Source organism: Ictidomys tridecemlineatus, chromosome 4 (assembly GCF_052094955.1).
Source record: "Ictidomys tridecemlineatus isolate mIctTri1 chromosome 4, mIctTri1.hap1, whole genome shotgun sequence".
Taxonomy (NCBI): domain Eukaryota; kingdom Metazoa; phylum Chordata; class Mammalia; order Rodentia; family Sciuridae; genus Ictidomys; species Ictidomys tridecemlineatus.
Genome location: NC_135480.1, coordinates 44,272,132 through 44,297,826, shown reverse-complemented (window position 1 = coordinate 44,297,826; position 25,695 = coordinate 44,272,132). Strand labels below are relative to the sequence as shown.

Sequence of the window (25,695 nt, the reverse complement as noted above, 5' to 3'; positions counted from 1 at the left end):
TGGTCACACCTTTGTGGGTGGTTTTGGAGCTTGGTTCATCTTACACTTGAATCCATATTCTAGGCCCCTATTGTACTCCACTCTCAGGAGTAGTAAAGGGTAAGCTCAGTGAATTTATTGTCCTGTCCCTTCACAGATGTTTACATTGACATATGCCAGAGAGCAGATTGGGCTTTGTACACTGGGGCCATGCAGAGAAACGCCAAGAAGCCCCACGTTACAATAGCCTCCAGATGCCTGGGCTGGGCTGGAGCTCACATCAGGTGCTTTGATTTCTTCTGTAGGTTCTCAGTGATGGATGTTAGAATTGACTTGTCATCCTTATCTGAAAGGTCAAAGAAAACATTTGTTAGTGTTAATGATGCTAGGGGCCAGGGAAACTACAAACTGCTGGGCTTAGTTACTATGTTACTACACAGTAACTGGGAACTGGACCTTGGGACCCTCAATCTGGGGTTGGCTAAGCAGGGCAGGGATCAAGAGCTGTCCCTTTTTTTTTTGGCACCAGAGATTGAACCTAGAGGGCTTAATCACTAGCTACATCCCAGCCCTTTTTATATTTTATTTTGAGATGGGGTCTTGCTAAGTTGCTTAGGGCCTCACTAAATGCCTGCGGCTGGCTTTAAATTTGTGATCCTTCTGCCTCAGCCTCCCCAGTTACTAAGAATACAGGTATTTGTCACTGTGCCAAGCAAGAGCTGCCATTTTCTGGGGGACAGGTACTGGGTACAGGGGCACTCAACTACTGAACAACATCCGCAACCTTATTTTGTATTTTATTTAGAGATAGGGTCTCACTGAGTTGCTCAGCACCTTGCTGTTGCTGAGGCTGGCTTTGAACTCGTGATCCTCCGGCCTCAGCCTCCCTAGCTGATGGGATTATAGGCATGTACCACTGCCTGGCAAGAGTTACCATTTTTTTCAACACTGAATATTTAACCATGCATTGTGCCAGGCATTGCCATGTACCATTTCATTGAAGCCCCACAGCCTTTTGAAATATGTGAGATAAAAGAATCCAGAAGTTTGCTACGGTTATGTGGTTGGTCAGTGGTGGCATCAGGGTCCTGGGTTTGTGTGCTTAGAGCCAGAGTTAAATCATCAGGGATCTCTCTATCTGTGAAATCAAAGCTGTATAGCTCCCACAGTGCCTGCCCTGGCCTAGTTCTGTGCAGTTTAGCAGCCACTCCAGAGGCATCATTATCTCAGTGCCACTGAACTGAGCACTTGAGAGACAGAGCCAAAAGACATGGTTCTTTCCCCAAGGAAAGGCATCTATAACTGGATGGAAAGAGGTCTGTAACCATGGAGACCACAGCAGTTGAGCACCACTCACCTCTGAGAGTTGATAGAGTGACAGAGGATGAGGATGGAGAGAGGAGGGGCAGTGGGAGAGACTTGTTGGTTAGGGACTTTATTTTGAGGATCAGGGAAAGTTAGGGGGTATATAAGCAAGAGGAAGCAAAGAGGTTAGTTTTTTGGGGTTCATTGCTGGCTATGTAGCTATGTGTGGGAAGGAATGAAACATTTCCCTCTATGTGCACACATATGAGCAGAAATAAGACATGTATATGCAAGAGGGAGGGGAGCATTCAGTCCCTCTGCTGTTTGTGCCTTCCATTTGTCCTTGCCCTAGACCAATAGTTTTCAATCTTGTTTGCACATCAGAATCACTTTCAAAATCTTGTAAACATATATAGTCCTTCCTGACCCTTGCTAGAGTGGTTGGTGAGTCTGGTGACCATCTTTTCTAAAGGTGGTCTAGGATTACCAAAGGTTGCAAACCACAGCTTACTAAAGGATCACAAACTTACATCTGCAGGGGCCAGGAACATAACAAATGATATTGAGAGGATCCAAGAGTGGTAAGAACCCTGAAAATATTTGCACCATCAGATGGCAGTTAGAATAAATAAAAAATGGTGCTAGCCAAATGAAGAGAGTTGATTAATGGCCCCCAAACTGAAATAACTGCTTGGCACCCCTGCCCCTGACAGGATGGACTCTTCGGGGCCTTACCATAGACGGTAAGTGTGCAGCTGCTGCGGTCCTTGCCAAGTTCATTCTCCACCAGCACGCTGTACTCCCCACTGTCTTTTAGTGTGCAGGTGGGAATGACAAGGGTGCATACTCCACTCGTGGAGTTGTACCAGAACTTGGAGTTGGCCGTGATGTTGACATCGCCCTTGTAGAGGGTCACTGTGGGCCGTGGGTTCCCAAGGAAGGCGCAGGTCATGGTGCAATCCTGGCCTTGGAGCACCATGTGTGGCTTGAGCGGAGTCAGGAAACGAGGTGCGTGGCGCCAGTCCTTCTGCTGGTATGGCTTCAGCTTGGTGTCCAGGTTTTCAACTGTGCAGGAGGGATGGGGTGGATGCCTGTGAGTGGCTCCCTAGCTGCCATCCCTGTCTTAGAGCTTGGAAGGCACCTGGAGACCCAGCCTACATGAAACCCCAAGGACTTGGACCAGATTCTCAGACACCATCAACTCTGGAAGCCCTGATGTTACACTGGTTCCTAAAGGCTCTACCACACTACCCCTCCCTCCCCCAAGCCATTCTAGGGTTCTTTGACCTAAGCAGGTTCATAGGTTTTTATAGTCTCCCAGACCCCAGGAGCTTAGATGTCTTTCCAGTGCCAACTCCTTGGATCTGGGTATTCAAGCTGTTTTCCTGGCCTCCAACTCCCCTCCAAACTTCCCCTCTGTCATTTTAGCTTCCATTGGCTAGTATTCTCTGTTCTGTCCCATTTAGTCCCTCATTTCCATTTTTTTCTATTATCTCCACCCTAAATTTCTTCTTTTCATTCCTGCTCAGACTTCATTCCTGCTCCTCATAGTCAGTCCCCAGCCCTCACTCCTATAAGCCCCTCTTCAGAGCAGACCAAGAGTCTCTGCTCTAATCCCCTCTCTACCCAACCCTATCCCTCTGCCATCATCCCTGCCTCAAAAATAGGGTATCTACCCATCTCCATGTTTGTATCATCTCTCAAAATGCCCCTAAGATATCTTCTCTAATAAATACCCCTAACATTGACTTTCCTCAGTGTCCCAGATATTAACTTTTCCATCTCAATGGATCTCTGATTTTGTTTATATGTTTATGGATACTGGAGATTTAACCCAGGGATGCTTTACCATCGACCTACATCTCCAACTCTTATTTTGAGACAGGTCCTCAATAAGTTGCTGATGATAGCTTTGAATTTGCCATCTTCCTGTCTCAGCCTCCCTAGCCTCTGGGGTTACAGGTGTGTGCCAGGGTTCTCCGATTTTTATCTCAACTCTTGCGTACCCCTTTGTGACCTTTATGTCATCCCCACCATCAGGGCTCCCAGATGTAATGCAAACCTCAAGCTCCTACTTACTGTGGTCCTTATTGACGAGCCAGGTATCCTTGGAGTCCAGTGGATCACTGTCACCAATTTCATTCCTGGCTACCACTCTGAAATAGTACTTTCTGCCTGGGAGCAGCCCTGTCACTGTGTATTTGTTGCTGAAGACACGCTCAGCTGCCGTGAACCATGTGGGACTGCTGGCATCCCGCTTCATGATGACATAGTGTGCATCACCATCTTCCTGCACGTCAGGGCTGTGGTTCCAGGTCAGAGTCACTGTGTTGGGGACCTCCTCAAACAGTTGTAGGTTTGTAGGAGGCCGGGGGAAATCTGGAACATTGGAAAGTCTATCAGCTACCTGGGGGCTGAAGTATTATGTCCCTATCCTACCTACTTGCCCAGCCCACTGGAAAAAAGGATGAGGCACTTCTCTTCTTTGATTCATAGGCAGCAGATGTCTTGGAGCTAGACAAGCCTCATGCTGAAGTGTTACTCTGACATTTAGTAGCCCTGTGACCTTGGGCAAGTTATTCTTTGAGACCTATTTCCTTATTTACACTATGAAGAATAACAATGACTACTTGCTTCATAGGAATAATGGATATACTGCATGGTATGGAGTTACTACTACTCAATAAAAGTTTATCTTTTCTTTTTTTGGAGGCTTAGAGCTTTATTATAAAGCTTCCTGTCCTCTCTAAGATGTCACTCCAGTTATTCATGGATTCATCTCCTTTTGTCCTTCCTGCCCCTCTCCCATTCTCTAGTCTCTCTGCTGTCCATATTCTCATGTCCCAAAGCTCACCAAATAAGACTGAAGAAACTGAAACAATGGCTTGGTCCTAGTTGAATATCAACCAGAGGGGCATCGGGCCTTTGAGAACCAGAGGGGAATCAAACCTCATCACTAGGCAAAGGTGATAAAGCCTTTGTAGTGTCAAAGAAGGCTTCCTTAACCTAAGGCCCACTTTCCAGCGGGAGGAACTTAAACAGCAGTAAGCTACATTTGGAATATGCAGGGATACCTCCTGGGGACTTCTGCCTGCTGTCCATACCTGTCACATGCACGTGAATGTCATAGTGTGCCTCTCCAAATTCATTCTGGAGCAAGATTCGATACACCCCTGAGTCAGAGCGCTTGGTGCTATTGATGAGGAATTGGGAATGGTTTTTGCCTTTGGTGATTGTTTCCCGGCCCTTTGTAGTGATACCATCTTTCTTCCAGATCACATCGGGTGGTGGTGAGCCCTGGGTGGTGACAGGAGGTGGTACCGTCAATCACCCAGATGGTATTTGGGAGAAGGCCCTCTCAAGAAGTCTCCTGCCAGTCTAGTGCCAGGAATTGGGCAAGGGGGAACAGAGTCAGAGGCAGAGACTATGATGTCTACAATAGTCATCTTGGTTATGTGGAGGGTATATGGTGGCCAGGGTCAGCAACAACTCACAGAGAAGGCTGCATGGATGCAGAGAGCTGTCCCAGCACGAACCACCATGTGACTCTTCAGCCGTGCACTGAGGTCAAACTTTGGGGCAGCTGAGATGGAAGAGAAAGAAGTAAGGGCATGAACCTCTTTCCAGAAGATTCAGTTTAAGACTTCCTTCAAAAGCCTTTCCAAACCTCTGCTCTTTCCTGGGCCCATTAAAGGATATCAAATCTATAGATGCCCAGCAACACTGTGAAGCATTTATTTGTTTCCTGTCAGTCTCCCTCTACTACTATATAGGATCCTAGAAGGCAGGTCTTGTGTCTTGTTTATTTCTATATCCCTGACACTGCCCTTGGCTCACAGTGGATACCATTTGGCACACAATGAGTGCTTCTGGGGTTACTTCTAACTCTGTCCAGGTACAAGGCACAAGTGAGAAATGAATTTTTTTTTCTTGAGATGCTGAGGATTGAATTCATAGCCTCATGCATGCTAGGCAAGTGCTCTACCACTGAGCTATAGCTATAGCCCTGGATTACTTTTCCTTGTTCTTCTCTTTTTGTTTCTGAGATGGGGTCTTGTTATGTTGTCCAAGTTGCTCTGAAATTCCTGGGCTCAAGTGATCCTCCTACCTTAGCCTCCTGAGTAACTGGGGCTACTTTGGATAACTCTGTCTTGATATAGCACCACCCAATTTCCCTTGAGAGGAAGGTTTGGAGCTAGAATGATAGGCCTGAACCCGCAGCCCTCTCTGTCCTTACCTGGTGGTGGCATGGCACGAACCCCTTCATCTAGCTCCACAGGCTCCCCAACCCCAGCTTCATTCACAGCCCGGATGCGGAAGAAGTACTTCTGCCTCTCAGTCAGGCCCCCCACTGTGTAGCAGGTGCCTGAGATGGGGATTTTTGTGCACTTGGACCACTCCTTGCTGTCTTCAGCCCGCATCTCAAGGATATAGCCAGAGGGTGGGTCTCCTTCTATAGGCTCCTGCCAGCCCAGGGAAATACTCGAGTTGGATGAATCAGACACATGCAGTCCCTGCACCAAGCCTGGGGGTTCTGGATAGGACAGACATCCAGTCAGTCCCCAACTGATCCTACTCACCCTCCCATTCATCTCCCCAACACCCTCACTCAATCTCAGCAATACCTTTACTACCTCATCTGACCATGCCTACTTCCCACCCTCAATATTCCCGGGCCCTAACTTGTACCACTTCTACTACCGACTCCTATAGCTCACATCCTCAAAACTTAACCTTTCACACCCAACAACCTCCAAATTCAATTCTTTTACCAATTCAATAGTTTCATCCTTAAAGTTAATATTTAACATTCCTCACACAAATTCACATAACCCATACATTCAAGCCTACATTCAAAACGCCAACTTTTAACCATTTCTACTATATCCATTTATAGGGAGTACCATGACCTCATCTTTTAAACTCATCCTCCCAATCATCTCCCCAACACCCTCACTCAATCCTCAACATACCTTTACTACCTCACCTGACCAGAAATGTTTAAAGCTTGATAATATCTTTTCCCACACTGACTCCTCACTATTCCTGATGCTCAATCTTTATTTTCTTTCCTTTTTTTTTTTTTTTTGGTACTTGGTATTAAATTCAGGGATGCTGTACCACTGAACCACATTCCAGCTCTTTTTAAAAAAATTTTAAATATTTTATTGAACTTAAATAATTGAATATCCAGCCATTTTCCTCAGCCCTTTTAAAAACTTTTTATTTTGAGATAGGGTTTTGCTAGGTTCTCTAGGGCTTCAGTAAGTTGCTGAGGCTGGCCTTGAACTTTTGATCCTCCTGCCTGAGCCTCCCAAGTCACTAGGATTACAGGCAGGTGTGCACCACTGTGCCCAGCTGGCTTTATTTTGTGTGTGAATCCTGTCCCTCCACAAGCCTGGAAGTTTCTAATGAATGGAGCCTGTATGATCTCTTCTATCAGACTTTTCCAGGGAAGAAATTCTCTCTGTGCTTTATGAGCTAATTCCATTATGTGTTGAGGCCTGGCAGCCCCATACTCACTAACAGGATCCTTGGCTACCACTGAACTGGATGGCATACTGGGCTGTCCAGGGCCTGCCTTATTCACAGCTATCACTCGGAATTCATATTCTGTGTCCTCCAGGAGACCATCCACGGTATACTTGGTACCTGAAATGGGGACACGAAGGGTTTATGAGTCCAGGAGCATCCATGGAGTGAGAGGTCAAAAAGTGAGATATCTTAGAAGAGGAGGTCATGAGATGCTGTTAAAATACTCAAAAGAGTAGTGGAAAGCAGAAATTCAGAGTAGCAACGGGTCCCCTCAGCAAGATTTCCTTTGGTCCCTCTTGAGCTTCTGCTCCTAGGACCTTACCCTGTACGGGGTCCTTGTTGACTGGTACCCACAAGTTACTGCCTTTCTTTCTTCGCTCCACAATATAGCCAAGCACTGGGGCTCCCCCATCCTGTGTAGGGGCATTCCATGTGATGGTCACAGTTTCTTTGGTCACATCAGTCACTTGAGGCTGGGAGGCAAAACCTGGGGGTTCTGTGGAGCCATGGAGAGGGCAAAGGTTAGGAGAGGGGAGCACATAGACTGTTGTTCCCCCATGTTGACCTCTTTCCCCTAATAAAACCTGATTGATACTTAACTTTGGTTGTACTTTATCATCAAGTGGGGTATAAAAGGAAATCACCATTGACAACTAATGAGCTTCTGAGGTTACTTCTAACTCCAGAAGTAACCCTATCCTATCTAGAAGTCCTATCTAGAAGTAGGACCCAGTAATGTCTGGGTCCTACTTCTAGATATTCTAATTTAATTGGGCTGGGGTAGAGTGCAGGCATAAGCATTTTTAAAAAACCCTATGTGATTCTAATATACAGCCAAGAATAATGATCACTGACTTAAACATTCCAATCACGTGACCCCCCCCTTCCCCGTTTGCTACAGTTCTCATTCTACTGTCTTGACACATTGAGACCTGGAAATCAGTTGGGAGGGATGTAACAAGTAATTAATTAGCAGTCATAATTAAAATGCCCATATTGTCAAGGGTTTTCTTTGGGAAAAATATGAAGAGAATTTTCAAAATTATCCCTAAAGTGACATTATGTTCCCTGGGATTCTAGGATGGTATCTAGAATAGTAAAAAAGTGAAGTTAGTTTTCTGGAATTGTGCATATCTAGGTATACCCAAAGGGATATGCTGCATATGTGATCTGATGGGAAAAAGTTTGGAATTCCTGCCCGAAATTATGTTCTATTCTTCCTCTACAGTCAATCTGTTTCACAGGTCAGTTAGATGATCCTGTGGAATTCCCCAGTGTTCCTCACTGGCTGAAGGACCCCAGCCTGACCCCTGGCTGAGCCCCTGAGTACCAGGCAATCTCACTGACCTATGGGATTTCCTGCAAATACTTCGTCAGTCTCCAGGGGGTCACTCACACCCTCTGAATTGACTGCCAGGATACGGAACTGGTAGGCTTTTCCCTCTTCCACCTTATTGGTGGAGAAGTTGGTGACTTTGCCATCCACCTCGCCTATCTTAATCCAGGATTTCTTGCCAACTGCCCTCCGTTCCACTATGAACTGTGTCACAGGTCGTCCTCCGTTGTCCTTAGGGGCCTTCCACTTCATGTGCACACAATTACCGGAGAGCTCCAGGAACTCCACTCGGCCCTGTGGAGGCTTGGGGCGGTCTGAGGACAGAGAACAGCTTCACAATAGGGCTTTGAAGCAAAGGATCAGAAGAGGCTCCTCCCACTCACCAGCTGTCTGGCCAGCCTGAGGCATAAATGGATTCTGAGCTTTCTGGATCTCTTGCTTCTCCCTGTGTCCATTAGCCTTCCTCCTAAGACTTGCCAAAAGAATTTGATCCTTGCCCTCTGAACCTCCTGCCTGGATAGAAATGGGTGCATTTCTGCACCCCCTGGGAACTCTTGCTTTAGCTGGTCCTCTGGTATCTTTCTAGACAAGTTCTCTCCCACTTTTTAGCTTCTAGAACACCAGTGATTTCTAGCATCACATTCTACCCTATAATTACTTGTTTATCCCTTTTGGGCTGAGGTACTGCCGGGGATACTTCATCTCTTTATCTCCAACACTGAGAACACAGAAGAGGCACTCTTCTGAATTGAATTAAAACCCAAACCTTTCTACCCCACAGTGGTGGAATTGCAGGCAGAGGAGGGGGTGATAGGGTGTGCATATATTGGAGGTTCATTAAGGCCAGCTCCTCATCTCATTCTTTATCCCAATGTTTAGACCAATCCCAAATCCCAATCCCATCCCCATCCAGATTTCCCATTTTATTTATTTCCCTACCCTTTCACCTCCACCTCACTCCATTTCTTTTCCCACCTCACCTCCATTCCTAAAATCCCACCTCTCTTTCTCCTCATTTCCCCCTAAACTTCCAGCCATGTCTTTGTTATTCAGTCAAGAATAATACTTAATAACATACTGAAAATTCTACTGTGTGCTGTGCACTGGTTATACACTTTAAAACCACTAAAAATTGATAATGTAGGGAGAAAAACATCACCCCGTTCCTGGTGGGAAACAGGCTTGAGAAGCCCACTTGACCAGGGTCACTTAGGAAGTTAGGAAGTGGTCCTCTGTTTGTTAGCACTCCAGCCCCATCCCCTGACCAAACAACTCTGTGGTGGTCCTCCTCACCAGCCTGCCACTTGCCCTGAGCGCTGGGCAGCCAGTGCCTCCAGATAGTCCTGCTGGGCCCTTTCCTTACCCAGCACATTGAGGTGCAGAGTGGCTGTGGCTGTGCCGTAGTCATTCTTAAGCTTGAGCAGAACCAGGCCACTGTCTTCACGCACGCAGTTTGAGATGGTGAGCAGTGCCTGGTCTTCCCCGCGCTCCATGGACACACGTTCCTCCTCCGTAACTTCCATGCCGTCCTTGTACCACGTCACTTTGGGCAGTGGCTTTGCCCGAAAAGGCACCTTTATGTGGGCTGTGTGGCCTACCTTCACAGTCACAGGGTGTGCAGCTAGTGCCTCCAGGATTGACGGGTCAATGGCAGGAGGATCTGTAGAGGAGGGTAGCAGGGAAGGCTTGCCCACCAAGGATGGGGAGGGGTCAGTGGGGAGGGGTCATGAGCGTGTGGGCAGGCCAGGAGTCCTTGCAACTCCTTGGACAGGACCTTACCCGCGATGAATACGGAGGCTTCACTCTCGGCACCCTTGGCTCGGAATGTATACTTGCCCTCATACTCCGGGCCCATGTTGGGGAAGATGAGCTTGTGCACTGCACCCTGCTTCACGATCTGCACACCCGGCAAGTCAGTGATCTAGGGGACAAGGGGTGGGAGTGAGTGAGAGCGTGGGCCAGGTAGATCTCCTTCGCCCCTTCCCTTGTTCCTGCCTCCAACCTCCTTGCCATCCTTCAGCCACACGCCTTCCACCTTCTCGTCATTCAGCACTACGCACAGTTCCGCTGGGCTCCCGGTGGCAGCGTGAACGTCAGACATCCCGCTCTTCACTGTGGCCAGGCGCTCTGGGAAGAAAGGGTCTGGACTGACTCAGGGGGAAGGAATTCATGGGAAAATGGCTGATGGTATGGTAGTGGGAGCAGTTAGAGATGAGATGTCAATCAAAATCATTTATGATGAACAGATGCGTTGGCCTTGGTCTGTAGATTGCTCCATGGTCAATGTGTGGGGTCGGGGGCTGGTGCAAGTAGGTGTTAGAGGATTTGGGGAAAGGTCAGTGTTTTGGGAAATGGCACCCAGGAAGACTGAGAGATGGTTAATGGGAGAATTAGTGGAGGATGCTTGGCTGGGACTTAGGATGTGATATTGAAGACAGAAATGATGTACATGCAGGTGATGAGTGGAGTTTGGATGTTTAGTTGTGGTTATGTTGGTCGATGGGATGCCTAGTGTCATTGGAATTGAGGTTGGTCAGGGTCAATGAGGAATGGTTACACTTAGGGAGTAGCGGATGGTCAGGGCTGCTGGGGATGTTCAGAATCTGGAAGTAAAAGATGAAGTTAAAGAATTTGGGATAGAATCTGGGAGATGGGGGAGGATCATGGTCTAAAAAGTATGAATGTTCAAGGAATGGGGGATTTGAGATTGTTGGAATTTGGGAGATAGGGGTGATCAGAGTGGGGAGGTACAAGTTGGTCATGATCTGGTGAGGTTTGAAGTCAGTAAGGAGTAGATCAGTATCCGTGGTAAGGAAATTTCTGGGTTAGTGGGTTGGTAGTGTGGGCTGACGGGGTACCTTCCACAGTGAGGGTGGCTGTACTACAGTATTCAGTGGGATCCCCATTCTGCATGGCCACCACAGTGTACTCGCCACCGTCGCTGAGCTGTGCATCCTCAATGATCAGTTCTGCTCGCTTGCCCTCGTGGTTCATGCTATACTTGGAGCCATGTGCCAGCAGCTGCCCATCTTTCTTCCATCTCAGTGTCACATCCTTGGAATTCAGCTCACACTCGAGACATGCACGACTCTTCTCTTTCACACGTGCATTTTTGAGAGTGCTCACAAACTTTATGGGAATGCCTGTAGATAGAAAGACACACACACTTTGGCCTATTCCTTAGTATCCTTTTAGTGCAATTATATGCTGCTTTGCCCTCTTTTTGGCCCTAGAAAATGTAAGAACTTGACACATTGAGTGTGTTTGTATGTAATACGTGACCCAAGGAACTGCATGGCAGGGAGAGTCCCAACTCTGCCCTTACTCAGTTGTTGATTCCACACACCTCATTTACCTTGCTGAGTGTCAGTTTCCTCTTATGTAATGTGGGATAACAACTTCTACAGCACTGCAGGAAAGATCTCTGATGTTGTACCTGCCATGTCTGAACTTTCGAACCTGCTGAACTTCTCTTGGGGATGTTTTTTTTTTCTCTCCCTCTTCTCTGAAAGCAGAACTGCTTTTTGTTCTCTTTGTTAAGACTTGGGCATTACCTCATCATATCAGTATCTGACATTGCCAGGTGGTGCCCCTTCCTTGTGCTCCCAGGGCCTCTATAACTGTCTCCATCATAGCAGTGATGATTCCATGTGGCAGATCCCAGGTGTGATTCATGCGAGTAACTTGTTCATTGGTGTACCCACCATCATGTACAAATCTCCAAACTAGCAATAATATTGGAATGCTACATAAATGTGCTGTATGATATGATGTTAAAGCCATAATAATTTCCATGATATCCCACCTCAAAAGACTTCAGCGTGTCTTGATCCCTAGCCCAAGAACTGCTATTTTAGTTATTTTCACACCTGCCTCCCTTACTAGACTAGGAGTTTTCAGAAAACCCTCTTCCCAGTAACTGTCACATGAACAAATGGACAGGAGGATGTATGATTGCCCTTGCAGAGGTTACTATGGCACAAAGCCCACCCCTCAGGTTCTTCCCCAACCACTCACGGTCAATAGTGAGCTGAGCCTTCTGTACCAGGTTCCCTGCTTGAACAGAGAACTCGCCACTGTCGCTGAGTCTGGCATCCTTTATCTTAAGTGTGTGGGTCAGACCATCCTCAGACACTGAGATTTCATATTTGTCATCCCTCTTCAACTCCTTCCCATTGAACTTCCACACAAAGTTGGGCTCTTTCTTTGAGAGACGGACCTCAAACAAAGCTGTCTGGCGCTCTGTCACCTTTAGTGGCTTCAGATCTCCTAAGATCTTCAGTGGCTCATCTGCAGCAAAGAATGGGGGAGGTTGAACACAGAAGGGAACATGGATATGCAAGTGTCACTGGTGTTCTGTAGACCACCACTGGGGGGAAGCACCTTTTCTTTCATCCCACTGGTGAGCCCTTCTGCTCTGGAGTCTATTCCCAGGGTCTCCTCTCCAGTAATGTTAATAGCCATTTTTAAAAAAATATATATTTTAGTTGTAAATGGCTCTTTTATTTTATTTACTTATTTTTATGTGATGCTGAGGATCAAACCCAGGGCCTCACATATGCTAGGCAAGTGCTCTACCACTGAGCCACAACTCCAGCCCTTAATAGCAATTTTTTAAAACCTTCTAGCCAATTTGCACATATTAGTTCATCCATTTATCACATATATTTTACCTGATTCCACGTTTTACAGTTTTATTTTTACTGAAGAAAAGAAGTTAAATAACTTGCCTTAAATCTTACATCTCATAATTAGCAGAAGCTGGGATATGACTTTCCAGTAGTCTAGCTTCAGAGTCTGTGCTCTTAACCAGTATGCTACATGTCCCACAGCACTTATTATCTCACAGTCCTCTCCCTTACAGCTTATTTTTTTTTCTTCTATTAACGCCCATCTTCTTACAGTTCTTTCATGCATAATCCCACAGTTTCTCTCCAATATCCCCAAGGATCCCTCCCTGGCCATTCCTCTCCCAGACCCATGTTCATACCCAGCACTGTGAGCTGTGCACTCATCCGCTTATCACCCACAGACAGGCTGTAGACGCCGGCGTCACTCATGTTTACGTTGGTAATCACCAGCATGTACTTGGTGCCCATCTGCTTCACATCATACTTGCCCAGGGAGTATTGGATCCTCAGTGGCTCAGTATCCTACCTCATGGAACAGGTGGGAAAGCTGATGAAGGGGTTTAGGAGGAGACTTTCAGAGCTCCCCATTCCCCAAAGCCAGCTTAAGCAGGTGGATGCATTGTCCATCTCTCTAAACATTCTCAGAGGCCCCTATAATCTCTCTAGTCTCATTTATCTGGCTTGAGGGACTCAGAATCCCTGTCTCCCCATAAGGCTTAAACTCTTAATATGTATGAGTTCATTAGATGCTTTCTCCTAGAGGCACAGATCTTCAGTGACCTTATGATTATCTAATCTAGCCTTTCAGTGTAACAACAGGTAAACTGAGGCACACAGAGAGAAAAATGACTGTCTTTGATCAAAAGCAAAGTGATGGAAGAGCTAAGAATAAAGTCCAGCTCCCTGCCTCTTTCAACTGTATGAGGGCATTCTCTTGATGGGATGGAAGAGAGGCCCTGGCTTACAGATAATGAGAGGGTCTGAGAACAGAGAGGATGCAAAGAAGAAATTATATTGCTAGGGTGGACCCCCACCTTGATCCATATCATCTTGACATTGGGGTCCTTCAGCTCTAGGATGCACTCAAAGGTTACTGTGGTATCAATCTTGGTCTCTATGTCTTCCAGGGGCTTCAGAATCCGGATGGCCTGTAAGATTATTTTAATAAAATGGCAAATGTTAGAGCATCTGGAGTATGCCCAGGTGGTTTCCAAAATTCTAGAGGAGACCCCCTAAGGGACTGGGGAGAAATGAGTAGGCTCATTAAATAACTCCTTCCCCCAGGGTCATCGATCAACTAGAAGGTTTAGGAGAAGAATATTATGGGGGATGAGAAAGGAACTGCTATTTGTGAAAGTGACTTTGTATCTGGGCCTATTACACAGATTCTGTAAAGTTTTGATGCTTAATATGAGTTTGTTGAGTGAAGAAATGAATGACAACAACACAAAAACAAATAAAGGAGGAAAGTATAGTTTTCACTTTGCAGATGAGGAAATGGAAACTCAGGAGAGATACTCAAGGTCACACAGCCAATAAAGCAGTAGAGCTGGGATTTGATGCCAGATCTCTATGATTCCAAAGTTCATGCAAGTACACCAGGAAGAGGTAAAGAGAGGAGAGGTAGGAGGAAGTGACTTGAGTTCCTTTCTTGCTCTTGCAGTGGAAAGTAGGCCTCTGAGACTGTGTGTGCAGGTTGGCTTTAGCACTGGCATTGAAGCCCACGCCCTGGCTTGCAGGTTCCAGCCCCCTGCTGGGCACTGACCTCCACTTCTGCTTTCTTCTTCATCCCTTTGAGCTTCTTGAGCAGCCCCCGGAAGTCAGTGAAACCATACTCCATGCAGACCTTTTCAAAGTCTTTCTTGGGCACCTTGGACAAAATCTCCAGCATCTCTTTCTCATCTGTCACTTTCTGCTTCTTCTTGGGGGGTGGAGGAGCCCTGGAGAAAGAGGGGACCAAGCTGTACTAAGTGCCTCCCATCTGAGGACAGAGGGAGCTTTCCCAACTTTGAATCCATGAATTCTTGGAATTCAGGGACCTGTTGAGGGGCCTTTGAAGGCTCCAGCTTGGGTGGGAGAGTGTACCCTGGGCTTCCTAGTCTCACCTCTTCTTCAACATCTTCTTGAAATCTAGTTTTTCTTGACCTGAGGACAGAAAGAGGGGCAATGTCAGACAGAGGGGAGTCTAAGTCTATCTTAAGAGCAAAGGCCAGGAGGAGGGGGCTGTCTCACCCTCTGTTACCAGCAGGGACACGGTGTAGATGGCATCTGCATGGTCATTGCTTGCAATGCACTTGTAGTTGTCGGAGTCATCTGAGGTCAGTGGTTCCAGCTGGATCAGACCATTAGAGGGCACAGGGAGGGAACCACAGAGTGACTTCTTATAAGATGAGGAAAGAGACTTTCTTTGGGGAGGGACTGAGTGTTGGATGGATTGAGCAGCCTCTATGATTTGGAAGTACCAAGTAATAGCTAGTATGAGGATGCCTGTTTTCCACCTGATTTTCTGGTACTAACATTCTCTATCTGTTTCTCAGATTCTGTCCCTGGGTTGAGAGCTCCTAGAAAGTGGGGACTTTCTGACTTCTAAGTTTTCAGCACCAAATGAACATTTTCTTCATGTAATATATTCATTTACTCCTTTGTATTAGTGGCTGTGCTGAACCCCAGGAAATGGTGAATAGGGTTGACTTGGTGCATGTCTGCAGGCGCTTACAGCTGGATGGGCTCTGGGAAGTCAAGGTAATCATAAGTGCTGCTGAATGAATGAGCTTATGTAAGGGGTGGCCAGTAGGGGGACTCTAGGGCAGCTTGTGTGCTTGTGCCAGGCTGAGTCCAGTTAATGCTGGGATTTGGAAGAAGAAGGAGCCAACTTCTGTCAGAGGGATTCTGTCCTTCTGGGACTTTGGGGGAGAGAGGAGATCTTTTTTTCACAAAGGGATGTGGGGCAGGACCAGAGTAATTATAGGGTTGGGAGTAATTATAGGCCTACATCTCCCAGTAATCCACCATCCCTTTCCTCCAACGGCCTGAAGCCAGAGGTTGAAGCTGAGTACCAGCTCTTGGGAAGTGACCCGGAAGCTGATGGGCCTAGGGCAGGACTTTTCTGGGTCCAAACCTCCCTATGCTCACACCTGCTCTGGCTAATCGATCCCAATCCCCGAGGCGCTACTCCTCATTCTCACTCTGCCCACTATGATTCTGCAGCTTCCTCCCACATCTACTGATTTGATCTCTCCTTTGTCTTTGGCTCTCTCACCTTCTGGCCCCGTCCTTCTGACTTTGCCTTAGCTAGACCTTGCTGTGTGGGTAATTTTGGTTCCCTTCTTTGACTAGCAAAACCACAGTTCCTGAGTCGGCCTCTTCCAGCCCGCCGGTGCCTTTAGGGCAACAATGTCCTGTTTTCCCACTGCCCAGTTTTTGGGTGGCCCTTATGGCTCTCTTTTAGGTGTGAGGAAAGGCAATCCGCCCTGGGCTCCCTGCTTCCCACCTCCTTGGTAATGGACCTTGACATCAGGGCGCACCTTTAGCACGTGCTCCTTGTTAATGCTGTCGTAGAATATCTTGGCGGACTCCTTGATGGGGATGCCACTCTCCCTCTTCCAGGAGACATTGGGTTTGGGGTTCCCCTGCACCCGTGCTCGGAACTCAGCTTTATCCCCTGTGGTGGGCACAGGACACATTTTTACCTCCGCCCACAGGCTAGACACTCTGCCTGCTCTCTCCTCTTCCTGGGGATCTGGGTCTGGCCCAGGCCAAGGGGAGGATACTACTCACTTGGCTCTGCCAATGTCTGTGTATTGGGGAACATTGGGTGGGGCGGGTGAACCTGGGGACGAAAGGGAAGCACCAGGAGATTGGGGAAAGACAGGCAGTGACACACCCTCAGGTAAGGTGATTGGGTGAGGTTTCTCCACAAACTCAGGGACGCTCTCGCCGGCAGGGATGTTGGAACTCCGGGTCACCAAACTGAAGAACTCCACTGTGCTGGAGGACTTCCTCGTCATGACTTCCTCTGTGGGAGCAGGTGAGAAGTCAGAATGGGCTCCAGGTAGGGAGCTCAGTTCTGGATTGGAGAACTCATTTTTGCTTTAGGGGATGGATGGTGGAGCAGGAGAGCCAATAGCCAGCAGGTACAGGACCCACTTTCGCACAGAAAGAGGGACCTCAGTGCCTCACACATGCTAGGCAAGCGTCTACTACTGAGCCACAACCCTGGCCCACATAAAAAATAACAACCAAAACACATAAAATAAAGGTGTTGTGTCCATCATATATATATATATATATATATATATATATATAGAGAGAGAGAGAGAGAGAGAGAGAGAGAGAGAGAGAGGGAGGGAGGGAGGGAGGGAGGGGGAGAGGGAGAGAGGGAGAGAGAGAGAGAGAGAGAGAGAGAGAGAGAGAGAGAGAGGGGGAGAGAAAGAGAGGGAGAGGGAGAGAGAGAGAGAGAGGGGGAGAGAGAGAGAGAGAGAGAGAGAGAGAGAGAGAGAGAGAGAGAGAGAGAGAGAGCGCTTAGTAGATGGGGCATTGCTATGTCAAATTGTAGCCACTAGGGGACGCCAACTCCTTTTCACTCCTCAATGGTCAATCACCTCACTGTTCCACAGCCCTGAATCTTATTATTTTTTATTAAAAAAAGAGTATTCAGGGACTAGGGATATAGCTCAGTTGGTAGAGTATTTGCCTCGCATGCACAAGGCCCTGGGTTCAATCCCTATCACCACACAAAAAACAAAACAAAAAGGAGTCTTCCCTGATATACATCTACAATCTCATTGACTTGGGAAGCTGAGGCAAGAGAGTTATAAGTGGAAGGCTAGCCTGGGCAATTTAGCAATGCCCCTGTTTCAGAAACAAACAACAACAACAAAAACCCACTTCTATTTTAGGATTTCCTTGTTTTCTTGGGCTTCTCTTCTGGAAGTCTTTGTACCTCACTAGCATTAAGATGGGCCAGACATTTCTGCTTGTGAGGGCTGTAGGTTAGTTAAGCTTGGCTCCAGACTTTCCCCCCTGCCATTCTGTGGATTCATCATTCATTGTCTTGAAAGTAGTGATTTTCCCCAACCTTCATTTTGGGAATGAAGCTTTGGGGTCCTCTATCATTGAGATATATTCCCAACACTTTTTATTTTGAGATAAGTTCTCACTAAGTTGCCCAGGCTGGCTTTCAATTTGTGATCCTCTAGCCTTAGTCTCCAAGTACTGGGATAAAAGGCATGCGCCACCATATCTGGTCTCAGAGTGGTGATTCTTAATTGAAGGACAGGATATAGTCCCATTTCAGCAGGGATATACATATGAATCTCATTATTTGAGTATATTCACTTTTTATTTATTTATTTTTCAGTGCTGGTAATCCAACCCGGGACCTTTGCACATGCTAAGCATATGCTCACTGAGCTATACCTCTAGCCCCCAAGAGCATATTCAATGTGGTAATATAATTTCCTATTTGGAAAACAAAAAAACTATTTTAGCACTATAAACAACAGAAAATCTTCTTAGCTGGTGAGTTATCAACAAATAACAATTGTTCTCATTCACGGGGCATGTTCCTTGTACAAGAAAGTATGGTAGGCACATATCAGAGATGATTTTATTTAATATTCACAGCATTCCACGGAAGTAGGTGCCTTTAGCATCCCCATTAATTGGAAGGATCAAGATGAGAAAACAAAACCAAACTATAATCCTATTAAGCTCTCATGGTCTTCTTTGAAATAATGACTGGAGTTCTTAAATAGCTGTGTGGAGGCTGTATCTGGCCTGAAGATGTCTTTTTTTTGACCTCTGCAATATGTAGACAAAAAAGCAGCCCTATATCTGAAAACTGAAATAGTTCACATAAAAATTCAGATTGCTGTATTCTCAACACTGAACTCATTCCCACATTAACAACAGTCAGTGGGAGGTGAGATATGGCTGTCCTTTAGATGGAGTGTCCTCTCCAGTTTACCCATCCTTTCCCCACATTTATATTCACTGCATGGACTCTGTTGGTCAGTAGTTTTCAACTCTGGCTACACATCAGAATCCCTGGAGAGCTTTATGAAAATAACTGATTTAATGGTCTGGAGTGAAACTTAGGTATTGACATTCTTTTCACCTTCTCCACCCACTAAACTAAGATTGCTCTATTATGTGACCAGAGAGGAGAATCATTGATATAAATCACTTGAATTTGCAACTTCTGGTTTAGAATTTAGACCTTGGGTCCTGGATGTTCTACTTACTCTGCCTCATTAGCCAGGAGTGCTTGGTCTAGAATGTTTATCTGACTTTGACCTTGTGCACAGAGGACTTTGAGAGACTCTATCCTTCTGGAACCTTGAGGGAGAGGCAATGATTGTGAGGATGGCCCCTGGCCATCTTTTAATCACTTTCCACTAGAGACATTAAACTAAAACAGTCTGCAGTGCTCTGAGACCCTTTCTCAACTTTCTCTTGGATCTATCCTGGCCCAAGTCTGGTCCCCAAGGGTTAAGAACCTGGGAGCTTAGGTCACTTGTTTATGTGTTCATCCTCTCTCCACTGGTAGCCAAGTCTTAAATGGAACAGTGTCAGCATTACTCATATGTAGATAAGGTGACTACCTTCCTATCTTTCCTCATGTTGAAATTCTACTATGGGACACACAGTCCATTAGCCTCAGGTCTCCTTACGCAATTCAGATTTTATCAATCTTTCACACACACATCCATGTGACTGGTTTTTCGTAATCTGTTTTCCTGGATCTATGGGTGAACATCCAGCTGGGTGAAGATTTATCAAGCCCCAGATTAGAAGCACAGGTTGGAAGGGGGTTGCTATTGGTATTGTGGGCTCCTGAGAGGCCCACTAGTGGCAAGGACTGAGGCTACTCCAGGATAGGTATGGAGGAATAAAGCTGCCCCTTCCCAACCCCCCTTTCTCTACTTGCCTCCCACGATCTTGGTTGTCTGGGAGAAGGTCTGTATGTGGGTGGTGGAGCTGGAGAACTCCATGGACACGTGCTCCTGAAGCATCTGCTGGTGGTGAATGGTCGTCATGGTGACAATAGACTTGAGCACTCACCTGTGAGGACCAGGGGAAGAATGAGGCCACAAAGAACATGGGAGGGAGAAGGAGGGTGATTCAGAGATGTTTTCATGTGTGAGTGCATGTGTGTGGGTGGGCGTATGGGCAATGGGAATGCAGAGGAAAGGGTGAGGAGAGCGGGCCTTTGCTCTCTGGCCTCTCTTTTCTTCACTCCTTATCCCTTTCTCTGATTGATTACAAGTACCAATAGGCCTGTCCCCTCACCAGGTAACCCAAAACAATTCCAAGTTCTTAGAAGGGGAAGATACAGGGCTGAGAATAAGTAAGCCAACCAAGGAGGGTCCATAGGGTGTTGAGGATACCGTGGACATGGGCGCTTCACCAGGAGGTAATGATGCAGGACCTGAGAAGGAACTTCCTGACTAAGCCATGCTGGAACATTCCTTAGAAGGAACCTCTGGATCTTCTCTCTGGGTCCTAGGACCCCTGGCTTTGGTGGAATGCTAAGATAGATGACCACTCATTCCCACAGCTTTGCTTTCACTTATGACACAGTAAAGACAGAGGCTTAGTTTATATTCATTATAATTTTATAAAGTATATAAGTATATAGTTCAACCACATTAAAAAAGAAATTAAAACATCTCCTTCCCACTCCTGGGTGCCCCATCTCCCGTGCTCCCCTGAGAGGTTACTGTATGTAGCCTTTAGGCTCCTTCATGAGAACACAGATGTATGTTCTTTTTTTTTTTTTTTAATGCCTGGCAGTCTATTATACACACTGTTCTGCCCCCTTTCATTTTTTTACTTAATATTATCTTGGAGACCTTTGCATGCCAATTCATAAAAAATTTTTTCATTCTCAACAGATCCACAGTATCTGATATATGTATATACCTGCCTCCTTTAATCCGCATATCAATTTTAAACCCTTATTTGGTATATGAGGAAAATTATGTCTAAGAGAAATGACCTGTCCACTGTCCAAGCTTACTCAGAACAGGGTCCTAGCTGCCACTGCTTCTTTTTTTTGTTGTTGTTGGAAATTAAACCCAGGAATGCTTAACCACTGAGCCATATCTCAAGCCTTTTTTATTTTTTGAGACAGGGTCTTGCTAAACTGCCGAGGCTGGTTTCAAACTTGTGATCCTTCTGCCTCAGACTCCCAAGTCACTGGGATTATGGGTAAGTGCCACTGTGCCTGGCAATTCATAGCTTCTTGGCTTTCAGGCCAGTGGCCTTCTAGGGAATCAAAAGCCTTCTCCTGAGCTATGTGGTTTGAGACTACCCTCCTATCCCACCTCATTCAAACTTCTCCCTTTGGGTTCTGAGACCACTTCCCTGTCCCCTTAGGGGCTCACAAGTTACCAGCCTGTGCCCCCTTCCAGGGGCATGAGGGAGGCCTTACCTTCTGAACTGACCAGTACCTTCCAATACTTGAATGCTGTATCCACGGCTTGGGGTTCAGCTGGTGCCCGAGCTGTAGGGTGTCCGTCTCCTTCTTCTTTGCCCCAACAGCGGGCACTGAGGATCATCAGTTCCTTAAATACCTGCCCCCCTGGGGGGATCCCTTACTTAGACTCTTACCTCAGTGGGATGGCACACAGCTTCAGGGGTGAGAAGTTGGGGAGGGAAGCAACATGGAGGGCTGGAGGAAATGCTGGGGACCAGGTGGGAGGGAGGCAGAGGTCTCTAAGTACGCTTTTTTTCCCCCTTGTGGTAGGAGTTTTGCTTCTCACTGCTGCTGTGTGGACTTCTCTGAGCCGAAGTTCTCACGTCAGTGTGTGTACATGTACATGCTCAGGTATATGTGCATGCATAGTCCAGCAGGGGTTGGGAGCAAAGCCACAGGTCTTTGTTTTTCTGAGATGCCCTGGGGAAGTTCTAGGGTATCTGCCACTTGCACCAATCCAAGGGGCTGAACACTGCCATGTGTGGTGCATGCACGGCCCAAGCAGAGAGGAGAGGATTTCTGTACAATTTCTGTAATCTGGGTAGAGGGGCACATCCTTTTGGAGGGAGATCTCTATTGGAGGGTAGCTGGAGAGCATGCCTCCTTCTTTGGGACCTCCATGAGAGCTACTTCAGCCACCCTGCTGTTCTTTTCCTTGTCTGTAGCATACCCTGCACATCTGGACCCACAGCCAACCCACTCAAGGTTCTAATATCTTGCAAGGCTGGCCAGAAGTCCCACCCTGCACCTCGTCCTGTCCTGGGGTGACCCCCATCTACCTTCAGTGGTGTCACAGCTACTTTTGCTCCATCCCATGGGGAAGGGGATAAGAATAGAGCAGGAGTGTCTGGGATGGCTTAGGATCAGATTCCCTAGGTCCCTTGGGAGGGGCTACTCTAGGTCCAGGCCTTACAAGGGAAATTGCTGGGCTGCAGCTGCTGTTGGGACTGGTGGGGCTACCATGGGATATATGGGCTGACAACAAGGAGGGGCCTAAGTGTGACCTGAGTGTCCCCTTTTCCCAGCCCTGACCTCTCTAGCCCATCTGTTGAACCTAGAGGCCTGCCAGACACTGGGCCTTCTCTGGAAGCATCCCACACCTGTCTTTGAGGCTCCCCATGGCCTAGGGCACCTAGTGGGATAGGGCTGAGAGTGTGTGAGAATCTTGCAGAAGGGACTTATTTTCAAGTTTGGATTTGAGTCTCCACAAGGGGCACCAGTGAGCATGCGCGCCCAGCTGTGTGTGCCTGTGCTGGGAAAGAGGGGCACACAGCCCCATGGAGTGCAGGGGACAGGTAAATCACAAAGACCTGGGAGGCTAGTTTTGCTCAAAATGCTCTGTTTATTGCTCTATTCAATGACCACGAGCGAATTATAAAAAGACACCAAATGTCTCTGTCTGCCGTGGAATAAATATTTAAAGTCATCAATAAAAACACGTGGCTCCAAGATAACACATGTTGCCAAAGAGTCATGCATGCCCAGCTGATGGGCTCTCACCACACGCATGGACACAGGAACACACGCAGAGCGACATACAGCGAGACTTTTGGGAAGGCTTTTCCACAGTGACAGAAAAATGTCTTACACAGATCTGGGGCCAAGTCCCCGTCCCACCCTTGGAGCTCCCCTCCCCAGCCCCCCGTCAGGGCCCAGATCTTTGGGTTCCCCACCCCCATCTGTCCCCTTCCAATGAATCCTGAGGGCATGTGACACCAAGAGGTCACCCTGGCTGTGACGCCCATCCCAACCCAGAGACCTTTCCTAGCTGGGATCTCTGCCAAACCCTCAGGAGCTCCCCAGGCCTGGCCTCCACGTTGTCAGCCCCATCCTCTATCTATTGGTACCAGTAACTGGGTGCAAAATGCAATTTGCCTGTTGGGAGAAGTGGGAATGGGGGCCTGAGGCAGGCACCTCTGCCTGGGCTGCTTAGGGGCTGGAGCTCATTACTCCTTTCCTGGGCTGAGGAGACACAGTGTCCGGTATAGACAGCAGAGATGGATGGACAGACAGAACACGCTGCAGCAGGAGGACACTTGGAGTGAGGCATGGAAACATTTTGGATCAAGTAGCAATGGAACCATCATTAAAAACTAAGGCCCCAGGTCTGCCTGGGGGTTCAGGCCCTGGGGCCCCAGGCCTGGCCTGGCATATTCCTCCCCCACCCTGCCACACTCCCCAATATGTACAGAAGGAAGAGCTATGCTGGGGGTAGGGGCCAGGCCAGGCTAATAGAGGAGGGAGGGAGCAGATCAAAGAGAAGGAAGAGGGACAGATAGGATCAGGGGAGCAGGCCAGACCCAAGGAAAGGCCCTGGATGACTGTAGTGAGGGCCCAGACTCTGGCTGGGCAGTGCCCAGTGGACCTTGGAAGAGAAGCGTGGTCATTCTGGGGATTGGCGGGACAGCTGCTTCTCATAGAGGCTCATGACGTGGTGCACAAACTGGTACTGCTCACACGTCTGGATCATGCCACCCCTGCCCAGCAGAGATGCAAAGTGGGATAGAGTCACTAAGGGATGAGTTACAGGAGGGGGCCCCCAAACCCACGGAGTACTCATCATTCGTGAAGCATGCCAGGGGCCTTGTGCAATTTGGAGGGACCAACCCTTGCCAGCCAATGTCCTTCATCTTTCTTGTCAGGGACACAGATGATGTGTCCCATGCTCTCAGCCCATCCTGTCTGCCAGCTCTATTTCTCTTCCCCTTTCTTCCAGAAGAGGAATCATCTGGATCTTGCCCTTCTATCTGCTGTCCTCCATATTTCTTATCTGCCCATTATCCCATGCCTGGTGTGTCATCTTCCCTCACCCATGTGTACCCATCAGTGTCCCTGTGTGCCCCCACCACTGCCTGTTGGGCTGACCTGTCCTGACGGAGCTGGCATGTGGTCTTCAGGATGTCCACCACACCCTCCTGCCGCAGCTGCTGGCAGCAGATGCTGGTGGCAATGAAGCAGCCGGTCCTCCCGATCCCTGCACTGAGGGCCGAGGGGACAGGCAGGGTGAGGGGAAGAGTACCCAGGGATGGGGAGGGACCCTATCCCAGTGGGTAGCTAGGAGAACCCACCTGCAGTGGACGATGATGGGGGCACAGTGGGGCCCCTCCTGCTGGGCTGCCTCTTCCACCTCCCGTACCAGGTGCAGGAGTGGGGGGGCCCTGTCTGGGGTCTTCTGGTCCGGCCAGGATGTGAACCAGTAATGCTTCAGGCCTCGCTCTTCGGCCCCACTCTACCCAGGAGACAGAGGCCCACCCCAGATACATGTGAATGCTTTCAGCCTACAAACCATCCAGAGATGGAGATGGGGTGCAAGGAGGATAAACATAGGAAGGACACAGGAAGTGGGAGCCCTCAGTCCTCCCATCTACACCATACTGCCCAGGGACACCAGATGGCCAAAGTCAGCTTGGTACCGGGGGCTGGTCTTTAGTTCTGCCCCAACAATTCCAGAATTATCCGAGAGAGGCCAAGAGCTCCTTCTCTAAGTCATTACTGTCTCCAGATTCCAAATATCCTAGTTGTCCCTTAGTCACATGGCCCAGAGGCCTGGGACTCTTCCTTTCTCCAGATTTTGCTCTGCTTGCCTCATCTCACCATCCTTATTAGGTGTTATTTCCTCTCCACTTTGACCTTTACCATCTCTCCACTGCACTGAGATCCGGTCTCCTCCCTAACCACACAGGGACCACAGAGATTGAAGTGATCTATCCATAACACAAATCTGGACTTGCCACCCTGTGCTTAAAATCCTTTGCCATGGACTGAATGTGTCCCCCCCTCCATCTCCCCACACCAAATTCACACATTGAAACCTAATTCCCAGTGTGAGTGCTCTTGGAAGGTGATTCAGTCCTGAGGGCAGAACCCTCGTGAATGGGATTCAAGTATTTATATAAAGGCTCCAGAGAGCTTCATCCTTTTGCCATGAACTAGGAAGTGGGCCCTCATCAGAACCTGACCATGCTGCTGCTTTGATCTCAGACTCCCCAGCCTCTAGAATTGTGAGAAATAAGTCTGTCATTTATAGGCCACTCTGTCTGTGGTGTTTGTTATAGCAGCCTGCACAGACTAAGACACCCTTCAATGGCTCTTATTGCTCTCTGAAAAAAACCCATTCCCCCTAGTTCTTAGCTTGGCAAATGAGACCTCTGGCATAGGCTCTACCCTTCCAGGCATATATGTCACCCTGTGTACTTGGATTGGATGCTTCTGAAAATGGTCTGTGGATAAAATATCTGTAGCACAGCACCTGGATGCGTGCACATGCCCACCAGTGCACACGCAAACACACACACACACACATATACACTCACACACAGAGCTGTTTCTCTGCTGAGAATGCTTTTCCTGCTAGTCTGTCCTCAGTCAACTCTTACTCATCCTTTGAGGGTCCATTCAGCATCCCTACTTCAGCATCTCCCTGAGCA

At 47.8% G+C, this 25,695-nt stretch overlaps 2 protein-coding genes across 13 annotated transcripts in view; both read right to left on the bottom strand.

Moving 5' to 3' along the window:
• Positions 1-90: 90 nt before the first annotated feature.
• Positions 91-22,445, bottom strand: Igsf22 (immunoglobulin superfamily member 22). Of its 4 annotated transcripts, XM_005326735.5 has the most exons (22): positions 19,718-22,445; positions 16,670-16,801; positions 16,311-16,447; positions 15,019-15,118; positions 14,892-14,931; positions 14,552-14,726; positions 13,821-13,934; positions 13,146-13,308; positions 12,173-12,445; positions 11,014-11,298; positions 10,158-10,282; positions 9,935-10,076; positions 9,519-9,815; positions 8,167-8,469; positions 7,142-7,315; positions 6,808-6,936; positions 5,522-5,818; positions 4,779-4,867; positions 4,389-4,581; positions 3,364-3,663; positions 2,020-2,349; positions 91-325 (listed from the first exon to the last, which is right to left on the bottom strand). In XM_005326735.5, exons 1-22 carry the CDS (start codon positions 19,824-19,826, stop codon positions 255-257), a joined length of 3,978 nt encoding a protein of 1,325 aa, XP_005326792.2. In that variant the 5' UTR covers positions 19,827-22,445; the 3' UTR covers positions 91-254. The 4 variants fall into 4 exon arrangements, with proteins under 4 accessions (XP_005326792.2, XP_077902485.1, XP_077902484.1 ...); XM_078046359.1 differs by lacking the exon at positions 91-325 and having other exon boundaries at positions 1,010-2,349; positions 8,422-8,469; XM_078046358.1 differs by lacking the exon at positions 91-325 and having other exon boundaries at positions 1,857-2,349.
• A 145-nt stretch (positions 22,446-22,590) lies between these two features.
• The window catches only part of Ptpn5 (protein tyrosine phosphatase non-receptor type 5), a 61,243-nt gene continuing 58,138 nt past the window's right edge, over positions 22,591-25,695 (bottom strand). For all 9 annotated transcript variants that reach the window (XM_040284619.2, XM_078046363.1, XM_040284626.2 and 6 more), the window contains 3 exons: positions 24,337-24,497; positions 24,134-24,247; positions 22,591-23,745 (listed from right to left, as the gene is read on the bottom strand). In XM_040284619.2, coding sequence (XP_040140553.2) covers positions 23,652-23,745; positions 24,134-24,247; positions 24,337-24,497 — 369 coding nt within the window. In that variant the 3' untranslated portion in view covers positions 22,591-23,651. The remainder of the gene's footprint in view (positions 23,746-24,133; positions 24,248-24,336; positions 24,498-25,695) is intronic.